Source organism: Nicotiana sylvestris, chromosome 5 (assembly GCF_000393655.2).
Source record: "Nicotiana sylvestris chromosome 5, ASM39365v2, whole genome shotgun sequence".
In the NCBI taxonomy this organism is placed as follows: domain Eukaryota; kingdom Viridiplantae; phylum Streptophyta; class Magnoliopsida; order Solanales; family Solanaceae; genus Nicotiana; species Nicotiana sylvestris.
In genome coordinates this window covers 169782655-169794613 of record NC_091061.1, presented here as the reverse complement: position 1 = coordinate 169794613, position 11959 = coordinate 169782655, and the positions used below count along the sequence as shown (strand labels likewise).

The 11959-nt window shown below is 36.3% G+C and overlaps 1 protein-coding gene across 1 annotated transcript; it reads right to left on the bottom strand.

Annotated features, from left to right (window-relative positions):
• Positions 1-214: 214 nt before the first annotated feature.
• Positions 215-5474, bottom strand: LOC104218292 (uncharacterized). The gene is made up of 9 exons (XM_009768748.2): positions 4872-5474; positions 3447-3970; positions 2025-2075; positions 1828-1935; positions 1596-1691; positions 1288-1386; positions 1136-1195; positions 915-1036; positions 215-651 (listed from the first exon to the last, which is right to left on the bottom strand). The coding sequence occupies exons 1-8, from the start codon at positions 5362-5364 to the stop codon at positions 971-973; spliced, it is 1497 nt and encodes a 498-aa protein (XP_009767050.1). The 5' UTR covers positions 5365-5474; the 3' UTR covers positions 215-651; positions 915-970.
• Positions 5475-11959: the final 6485 nt, after the last annotated feature.

The following is an 11959-nucleotide window of genomic DNA, read 5'->3' as shown; positions in this document are numbered from 1 at the left end:
CCAAAATAAAGCATGTTAACAATATATCTCAACTAATTTATCGGGTACCTGTTACCTCTGGCGTATGTTTAGTAAAATCTTGCGTTTTCTTTTCTTTACCTCTACTATGATTTGAACTTGGTATAATTCAATCCCCCCCCCCCTGTATTTCCAGTATTACTTGGACGAGGAATACTAACGAGGCTATAAGGATCCAGGACTATTACAGGCGACATACAGGAAATCATAGGGAAATGGTTTTATTTAGTTTTCAAACTTGAGTCTTCATCCTTCGACCAAATCAAGAACATAGCACAAGGCATAATCCCTCCAAAAATGAACTCGATAGTACAATGGGCATAAACGTAGTATCTTCAACTGTTACTTCACTACCTATATACCCGGCTCAACATTCTTGGAGAACAATCAAATCGAGGATTCGGAGGAGAATTGGCCATTCAATCTTGTGAAGTAGTGGAGACTGGAACTGGGAAAAGACATTCTACTATGCTCTACTAGCAATCATCATCTAATTTGTAACTACAACAACCAAAAAGACCAAGAACAAATTCCACCAAAAGGAAAGGTAAAAGAAATAAGGTAACTAGCTTATGAAAAAGAAGGGCAATCCGTTGATGCCTCCATACTTTCGACCTCTCCTTTGTCCAAGCTCTGCCACAACAAGAGAAACAGCTAATTAGTCCAAAACCTCATAGAAGAAAAGTTCAACCTTCAAATGCCAACTACTGGATATCTCAAAGATTAGATACACTTCAATCATTGAATAACTTTATAAATATACATAATCAGTTTCCACCTATTACTATGATGAATCTCAGAAGAATCTAAATGTGTGGATAGTGGTGGCAAGAGGACAAAGGACGAATTGAAAAATATGACAACCGCAGGAGACTAACAGAACTTCAAGTTCTTACCTGCTATAACAAAAAATGTGCCAAGCAACACCACAGAAACATTTGGAGGATACCTATTACAATAAGTATGACTCGACAACAGTTCGCCCAAACTTTTCTTCAACATCCTTGGGTGTCTCAATCTAATCCAAAAATAATCAGGAAGAAGTCAAAGTTAGAAAACAAAGAAATGGGGCAGAGTAGAGAGTAGCATCAGAACATAATCAGAACATTTGACTTACCGCATTTAGAGCTTTGAAAAGAGCCTTAACTGTGTTATGTGGGTTCCTTGAGCCAACAACCTGCCAGAGTATGATGTTACAATGATGGGCACGGAATAAATACCAAATTTCAATATTATATGACCTGCTTGATAAGAATTATAATACAATACCTTTGATTTTACATTCCTGAAACCGGCTAAATGCAAAATTGTTTGGACGGTTCTACCTGCTTTCATCCCTGTTTGAGTAGGAGCAGGCCACAGATATACCTGCATTGAGGTGCAAGTAAGCAAAGGTTCAAGACCAAAGAGTTAAAAAATGAAAAATAGAGAAACTTTACCCTTTATAAACAGAAAACTAACACTCCTCTTTTTTTAAGTAGGCATAAAGAGAAAGTCACGATGCATTTGCTACGTGTATGAGCAAACAAAAACTTAACAAAAGAAAGACTAAAATTCACACTCCAAATAGTTGGCACCTTGGTCTTTTTGTAGTTTGTTTGAACTGCATGCGAAATTGTATGCTCCTCATGCCGTTCAACATAATGTAGGTTCTGAAAGCATTTCTCATATGCCTGCACAATTCATTTTAAAAACAAAAATCTTGTTTTAGCAGAGTTGCTGAAAGACCAATCATCCAGTCCAAGGCATTGATTAAATTGAAAACATGCCTTTAAATGGAATGGTCAAATAATAAACAGACTCCTGTACCTTTTGCAGGGCAATGGGAATAGCTGGACCTTTTGCTTTTGCGAAACCAACAACTCCGTGATAGTTCCCACAAGCCAACAAAGCAGTATACTTGACAACTTGTCCCCCCTGTATCACATTTCAGCCATAATTTGTGAAATTGTTTATTCAAGCTCCATTAAAAAAGAATGAGAAATCCATTGGAATAGCCGCATTACCTTAGTAACCTTACATGTCCTATTGACATCAATGAGTTTCACATCAAAACCCTGCCATTGTCAAGAAATAATAAGTGAAAATGAAAGAATGATCGCGTCCAATTTCGTGAAACACAGATTTTACGAAATAACTAAGAATATATACCCATAAGAATCATAGACATAACATCAGAGAGTGATTTGTTAATGTAACGCTCTTGAGGAACTAAAAAGAGTTCTCAACATAGAAACAAATATATGCAAATGTGGAAACAGGGTTCCCCCTTCATATTTCACTTGAGGGTCTTAGGAATACCGAAGATACTAGCATATATTACAAGCTCTCATTGCTTGGACTTAACCATGATCTGAACTCTCGGATGAGCTACTTCAATAACGATTACTTATTGAAATCTGCAATTTGCCGGAGGCTTCTCGAATGGTCCCTCTTATCAGACAACTAAATGTATACTGCCCATTTTGTTCGGTCAGAGAACTCTTAAAGGCAACCAAACTAGATGAAGCGTTTTGGAATCACCTAGTTTTCCTTTCTCAAAATGAAACATTATTGAGAGCACCAGCCAAGAATGAGAATTGATTAGTCCATTTCGTGTCAACATTCACTCTTCCTTATTCTATTTCTTAATTTTTTTTGTACGGACATGTCAGATGAACTATTTAGTTTATCAGAAAAAAGAAATCCTTTAATGCGCTAAATAGCAGCGTCTCAACGAAAAGGTCTCCTACCATATACTAACACGGAAAGAGGGGCAACATGCACCTACTTCCCCCAAACAAAAAGAGGGGAGCATTTTCGGCTACAGACCAATCTACTGGACATTAGGAGTTTTTGTCCACTGCATGGGCACTAAAAAACAAAACAAAAAAAAAAAGATATATATATCATGCTTCTACCTTCAGGCCAGCAGATTGGAATCTGACTTGTAACTAATAAGATTCTCATTCTTGCCATACAGCTTAGGAAGATTTCATTACTTGCCAGATAACTTCTATCAAAATAAAATCGATTATTAACTTGTTCCTCTAACAGTATGAAGAACACAACCAAATGTTTGCTTTTTCAGAACCAACACAGTCAATTTTCCTAACACCACAATCATTTCAAGGAAGCCATGCAGGGAAATTAAATCAAGAAGCGGAAGTGATATAAGAAAAGTGATTAGTTAAAAGCTATCCCTATTCCCTTCTATATGCTATGAACCAAAATATTAGACGCATGAAAATAGTGTACGTGTGAGTCTGGCCTCGAAGTATTTGGTACCATCAACATGCATCTTGTAATTTTACTTCATTTTATTGCCAGAAATTTTGCAGGATAAACGTTTTCCAACTGAAACGACTTTCCCAAAAGTTAAGTCTCATTTGCAAGAAAGTTAAAACCAATGCTTTCATATTATAACCAGCATAAGACTTGGCACTTACTTTTCTGTACAGAGGTCTTCTTTTCTTCTCTGTCAACGAGTTCCTTTCTTCAGCAAGATCTCTGATTTCCTCTTCTAAGAGCTTACCCCTTTTCCCAAAGGTGTGGTCCAATTCAGCCAATTTCTCTTCAAGTTTCCTATCAATGGCATTAAGCTTCTCTAACAATATATCATCCTTCTCTTTCATGTCATCAAACTCTATGTCATCATCGTCATCTCCTCCTTGAATCATCTCCTTTTCCTTTTCAAATCCAGCATGTTCTAAAAGATCTACATTTGGTCCCACCTGCTCATGTTGAATGATTCCATAATTCTCTGGGTCATTGGGATCATAAGCTTCCTTCCACTGCACCATTCGCATGGCCCTATTTATCTTCTGCTGCAAAAGAAATCTTTCCTTACCCTCAGCCACTTTAAGGCGGTTCATCAGTTCACCAATCACACGATACTCTGGTCTCAACTGGAAATGCTTTTGCTCAAACTTGTCAATTCTATTCATCCACTTGAATGCATCATCAAGAGTCTCTGGTCAAAACCTCCGTAATTTGTCAATTCCAATTCAACAACAAAATGCTATCAATTTGTTTTGCAAGTCCTTTCACATAGTTGACTTTCACATATATACGCACAGACAAACATAAGTCTAACAGTATGTGATTATTTTCTCATACATATTCCAACATAACCCCCAAGAAAAAACTTACCCAGCATCACATTTACATTAATTAACTGACATTTTTGGTCGTATTGTTCACGTCCATCCTATAAACAACATAAAACCTGAGTGTAACTTCTAATCCCACCAATTATCAAGCTTTCTTTGTATTAATAAACTAACACTATTTTCCTCTTCTCTCCTCAGCCATTTCCTTATGAGAGAAGTCATAAGCAAGTACTCATTTAACTTCTTGGGAAAATGTCATTTTACTGCAAAAAAGATCATTTTTTCGTTTACTCACCCCTTCATCTTACCATAATACTTAAGTTCTAGAAATATTTACACAATCGGTTCACTAAAAGGTAGTAATTAAAAAAGTAATTGCATGTAACTCTAACTTTTTGATAACCAATTGCATGTAACTTTATTTAATAGCATTCATTAATAACCTAGAAATAATTGTAAGTAACTTGCTAAAACAGATTAAATTACAGCGGCGGTGTAAAATATATTACAATGTCAGTGTATATAACTTAGTCCCAAACTATTGATGTTTCAATAACCTATTATAACAGGTTAAATTACACATATGGCATACAAAGCATTGGTGTATATAATTTAAATCCTAACTACTAATATCTCAATAACATGTTATAACAGATTAAATGACACATGTGGTCTAAAACAATATATTATAGTGTCGCTGTATATAACTTAAATCCTACTAATGGTCTCAAAAGGGCATAGATGAAAATTAAATCATTATACCTGCATCAGTGAAGTTCTTAAGGAGCTCTTCATGTCGCTTAAACTTTTTTTCAAAAGTATCCCATCGTTTATTAATAGCCTCAGCAGTCCACCGCTCATCATCATCATCAGAATCCGAATCTGTAGGCTCATCAAAATAGCTAAATTTTTCTTCCTTGAGCTTCTTCTTCTCGAGCTTCTCAATTAGTGGGCCCACGCCCATGAAATCCTCATTTTCCTCGGCATCAATATCCGCTGTATCTAATCCTTGCTTCTTTCTCTCTTCCCTTTCCCTTTGCTTGTCCCTTTCGACGTCGAGGAATAACTCTCTGATTACCCTATCCGCCTGCGGTGTTCGGTAAGATGCTGAGGAGAATAAACGTACGGAATGCGGAGGCGGCTGTGGATGCCGGAAAAGTGGTTGATTTACTGCGCCGGCGGCGGAAGATGATGAAACGAACCGCAGTTGATTGCGGAGTAGTCGAGCCCAAAACGTTGTCGTTCTGCTACTCATTTTGATCTGCTTTTTCTCCTCTTTGAACTAATGGAACTTCATTTCATTTGGTTTCAAACAAAAATGGTGTGGAGAGTGAAGAAGGAAGAAGTGGATGCAGGGTTTAGGGTATTACGTAACCGGGTCGGGTTGGAGTTGCGGGTCGCTAAATACTTTTTTGCCTTCTTGTTTTATTTTTTTATTTTATTTTATTTTTTGTTCGCATTTTGTGTTGATAATTTTTTAGCACTTGTGGTTTTTGCATTGCATGTATACTAATTACCAACCAGGTATAATTCTGAATTAACTCAACTAATGAAGACATATAAAAACAACTATTGAAGGGAGCCTTAGCATAACTTGTGCAAGCTTCACATGCTTGTATTGTCACGCCCCGAACCTAGGCCTTGACGTAACACGACGCTCGGTGCCTGACTACATGTGATCGAGCGAATCAACTGGTTGGTTGAATCAACATGTGATATTATAACATACCAAAAGAGGAAGATAAACTTACACATGTTGATATACTAAAAGTCTAAATGATATAAATCAAAGTGCGAAAATACTTATACAATTTTAAAATATATTTGTAGCCAGCATAGCTTAACATGAAAAGCCTGCGACTGTGTCTAACCGTTACTCTAGTCTATGAAGCCTCTAATGAAGTATTAAAAATAATGACTGCCTGAAAATACTGAAGACTGTAAAGTAATGATAATGCCACAAAATAATTGGAGATTTCCAAATAGCTGGTATGAGAATCGTAGCGCTTTGAATCGTCAACCTGTAAATCATTACCTGCATTGTGAGATGCAGGCCACGGGCAAAAGAAAGGTCAGTACATTTGAATTGCACAGTTATATAAAGCAACTGAAAGAAAGAACTATAAATGCCGAAAATGATACTAAGCTGATAATTGAGAATTGATAATTTGTAACTAAAATGATAACTGTTGAACCTGAAACTAAAATGATAATTGATAACTAAACTGAACGAAGGAAGTAAGGATATGAATATTCCCTCTTCTAAATGATGATCAACATGTTTATTTGAATAAATAAACTCCGGTCTCGGGCCCAAGTATACGTATACATAACTGCGGCCTCAGACCCAAAATGCGTAAAGCATAAATTGTGGTCTCATGCCCAAAAATGCATAAAATATTAACTGCGGCCTCAGGCCCAAACATACACAAAGCATAAACTGTGACCTCGGGCCCAAACATACACAAAGCATAAAGTGCGACCTCTGGCCCAAATACAGGTGTTCAACATTCAGGTATTTAAAAACAAGAATTGAGAATCGTAGTGTAATACATGATACTGAGATACTAAACCATGTTGAGTTACTTGACACTTGAATGTTGAATAGAACTGGATTGAGACATATATTCATGAACTGATTATGAGAACTTATGCGAACTATTTATGACATGCTGGTAATCTAGATTGAGACTCATGGGAATTAAACACAAGTCTATATTGATTACGCGCTGAGCTCACAACGTTCAGAATGAAAGTCATGAACGATTATGAAGCTAGAGAATAAAAGTTTTACAACTATTTAGGGAACTATGCTTAACTATATTTCTAAGGCAATTAGTAACATCGTAAAAGAAATATAGTATAGGGAGAATCGTTAACATTCCCAAACATAGATAGTACTTAGCCTCACATACCTTGACTTCCTTCTCTTTAGTGTAATACAACACTTGTCAACCCTTTCAACTTTAATCTATATCAATACAAGTCAAAGGGATTCCATGTTAGCAATAATACTCGTATTTTTGTTACTTAGACATTTCATCAAACACTTTATTGGCATAAAAGCCTCATAACCCTCATTAATGATGTTTCTATAACCAACAACATATTCTCTTGCTCCAAGATAAATTCTAAAATCTCAGATTGTTATAATCAGTATCATTCTTCATCACCCATAAGATAAACAACACCCATAACTAATAATCAACAATCAACAACCCAAACTTATAACTGTTCACGCTTTTCTATTAAACTCATCAACTCGTATCTCATGAACTAGTGTCTATAATCATTAATCCAATACTACAATCAAGTGGAGGATGAAGATATTACCTTTTTGACGTTCAATCCTCTTGAATTCTAGTTCTAGGGTTTTGTTTCTCAAAATTGATATCCCAATCGAATATCTAATAATTTGGAGGGTTTACCCATGTTAATAAGGTGTTTGAAATCAACTTAGAATCATCATTATAACTTATCTTGGGTGAGGAGGGACCTCGGAGGAGGTTAGGCAATTGAGAGCTTCCCTTTCTAGAGCAAGTTTTTGTGTTTTAGGGTATACGAGACGAAGTAGGCCTTTAAAAATGACCCCTGTGTGTGCTCATGTGCACCTGAAGGCCCAACCACGCACTTGGACGCGCAGCGGGGCAGTAGCACTGCCATAAGTGCGCAACTGCGTACGGGACCATCTGGGCGCGCATACTGCGTATTGTCCAGTAAAATATATATAACTTTTTAGACAGAGATCTGTTCGGGCTCCATAATATATTGTTGGAAAGCTATTTCAAAGGACTACAACTTTTTTGTTTTATTTTTTCCAAAATGTCCTACCAATTTTCACGAAAGCCTAATGGAAGATAGAACTTCCATAAATTTAGTCGATTTTATCGGATCTTATGCACCTCACTCTCCGCCTTGATTTCAAAATAACTATTTCCACTCATACTCATCCTGATAGGACTTCACATGTTTAAAATATCTTATTAATACTCATTTAACATATCTTATTAATACCCATTTAACATACTCATTCGTCCTCGAATAATTATCCTGACTGTAACTATGGCTAACTCTAGACCTCAAATGGGTCTGGTGGAAACATGTGAACACTGAACTTTCACGAACACTTGCATACTAAACTGAACGAATACCTGATTAATGAACTGCTGAGACACTCAACTGAATAACTACTGAATACTGAGCTGATTGAATACTGAAAGACATGGAGATTATAATATAAGGTATGAATGAAAAGGTTAGTTACCTTCAACATTTCTCCAAAACACCCTTCAACTATCATAGCATAACACAAACCTCATAAGGCATCATAAAAGTGCATAACATGAAATATATATGTGAATACTAAACTAACATGGATATATGAATATTGAACTGGCACGAATATTTGAGTATTGAACTAACATCAATATATGAGTACTAAGCTGGCATGAATATCTGAGTATTGGACTGACATGGGTAGTTGAGTATTGAATTGACATATGTATCTGAGTACTAAACTGCCATGAGTATATGAGTACTGAAAACTTGAATGTCATAACATGACACGTGAAGTACTAGGTGTACAACCGCTAATTCTGGTGGCAACCTCAATCCATAACCTATTTGTCCGATCTTTCACAGAATTCTATATGGCCCAATATAAGGGGACTAACCTTCCCCTTCTTACCAAATCTCATAACGCCTTTCATAGGTGAAACTTTCAGAAACACCCAATCATCAACTTGGAACTCTAAGTCTCTATGACGTACGTCCGAATAGGACTTTTGGTAGCTCTGAGCCGTCTTCAAATGTTCTTGAATCAACTTGACTTTCTCCACAACTTGATAGACTAAATGTGGTCCCAACAACTCTGCTTCACCAATTTCGAACTAACCAATTGGCAACCTACACCTTCGCCCATACAGAGTCTCGCACGGTGCCATATTAATACTGGATTAATAACTGTTATTATAAGCAAACTCAATGAGAGGTATGTGATCATCCCAATTGGATCATGCTTTCAAAATGAGCGAGATAATTATGTTATGAAGTCTATATTTACCATATCCACTCATGAATATATGTAAACCCTGGTAAAACATAGAGCTTTCTACTGCTCGACTTTCACTTGCTGACAATTTGGACACTTGGCCACAAAGTCTGCGACGTTATTTTTCATGTCATTCAACAAATAAATCTCCTTGCGCATGATACATATTTGGGGAACCTGGATGGATAGAATACCTGAAATTTTTGGGCTTCATACATAATCCGCTCTTTGAGCCCATCTATGTCTGGAACGCTAGTCTGCCTTGGTACCTTAAGGTACCGTCATCTCCCTTTTGGTCAAAAGTCATCATCTTATGCTTGTGAATACCCTCTTTCAGCTGCAACAAGTAGGGATCATCATGCTATTTCTCTTTCACTTCGGCTACTAAGGAGTAACGAGTCTTGTTCTGGACAACAACTTTACCATCTTCGGAGTCCGAAAGTCGAACTCCTTGCTTGGCTAAGTGGTGAACTTCTTTCACCACAGTTCTCTTGTCTGTCTAAACTATGAGTTATACTTACCATACTTGATTATATTTTTAAGGTACTTTCTAAAAACACTTCTAGAATTGTTGTGAGCTAAGTCTTTGACCAGTACTCTAAAGATTAAAGTCTCGAGCAATGGCATATGGAACTACCCTCGTGATACATAATTGGGCATGATTTTATAATTTTTATATCACCTGCTAACCATGCGGGTTTCAAATCTCTATTTGGACTTACTGATGATTTTCACATCCCCCCCTTAGATCAAGGGTTAAGGTCTTGTACTCGCGGATCCTTTTCTTATGTTGGGATCCAAACAACTTTTCTTATCTTTTGCAATTCTTTGCACTTTACGTCAATGATGACTCATCTTCCAACTTGCTTCTTATCAATCTTTCTTACTAGGAAAAACTAAATTACTAATATCAACAGAAGTCCAATGTATTCACAACTATTAAACACAATCTTAATGATTTAACTCCGCTCATTCTATCAATCTTGGGGAAACCTCTTTTCGATAACTCTTGACATCTATTCTTCTATAGTTTGCACTCTTACTGCTAGCTGATTTTTCTTTCTTCCACTATCATTGTACTTCGGGTTTAACTTAAAATATTTGGGTTCTAACACACGTTCGGTATTTCAAACTGTCATCCATATTACTAGAGTTAACCTGGCTAAATGAATCAAACCTTACCTCTTCTAGCTCTATTGAAATTGCTAATTTACTGTATCTACTCAAAACTTACTTACTATTCTTTTAGTAACTACTTGCTAGCGTCATATTTTCTTGTTCTACTTTGAATAACTAAAATGAAGCATGGGTTATTTCTAACTTCCCTCACCATCCGACCCTATTCTATGGTCACATACTATCCTTTTTTTTTAAACTATGTACATGGATCACACTCACATGTCTTAAATAAAATTGCAATATCTAACCCCAAACCTACTATACACTTCAAAATTATATCAGACTATGAATATTTAGAGTAAACACTTAGTCACATAACCTAAGGGAGAACTATTATATCTTTTATCTCACAATAATAGTTGTTTCTTATAGTAATTTACTAACGTGGTACTTCTAGTTTTGATATGAATAAATCTGAACAACTTCAAATTATTCCCTGAAATTCACTATTGGCTACTCTTGGTTCTCGTTTCATACATCATATCTTCTAGTCATATGCATGAGTTGTACGAAAATACATCTTTGGTAATAACAAACGTTTCTGAATCCTAGGTATTTTGCCCTTAGGCTCTTATCTATTCAAAACTATGGTGATCAATTTTGTGCCCGTTGCGGCTAAACTCTTAACATGTTACACCATGGGGTCTGACATCTAAACTATTATCATCCAACATGTGGCTTGATTTCCAAGAATTAAATGAAGTTGTTATGGGAGGTAAAACACATACGAATACACTACCACGCACAAACTTATTCTTCAGAGTGTACCATCATATGGTAAATCACTTCATACACCATCCGGTGAGTCTTGGGTCTTAATCTGAACCTAAAACATACAAAAAAATTGCTATAACCACTGTTACTTACATTTTTTAGCACCCATATGCATCAATATATACCCACAAATCACCAGAATGTAGACATAGTGAAAATTGGAGATTTGGTAACTAAATAACTGAATACTAGCATACTGAATAATCATAAACCTGTTAACTGAAAGACTATATAACTGGTAACTGAGACAAACTGATAACCATAAAATATGATAACTGCTTTTGTACTTTCTGATAAGATTATACTCTAATATGTACTATTATTCATTGCATCCTTTCAAGCTTTATTTGTTACCGACCTATACTCCGTAATTATACCCTAATGGGAAATCATTCTCTCTAGAACCTTGGATTTTTCTTGCCCGTCGCTATGGCATTCAATATGTCTGGAATTCGATAGCAAAAGAAGGTTACCTATTTCTCTAAGCTTCATGGCACTATCTAGAGTATAAACAAATGAGAGAATCCTGAATGTATTGGTAGTTAACCATTTATATGCGTGGCCGGCACACACATACAAAGGAAATTCCACTGCCACGGCTTCATAAACTCCTTAGGACTCTTGAACCTAGTGCTATAATACCAACTTTTGTCACACCCCGAACCTAGGCCTAGACGTAACACGACACCCGATGCCTGACTACATGTGATCGAGCGAACCAATTGACTGGATGAATCAACATGTGATATCATAACATACCGAATGCAAAAGATAAACTTACACATGTTGATATACTGAAAGTTTAAATGATATAAATCAAAGTACGGAAATACAATACAATTCCAAA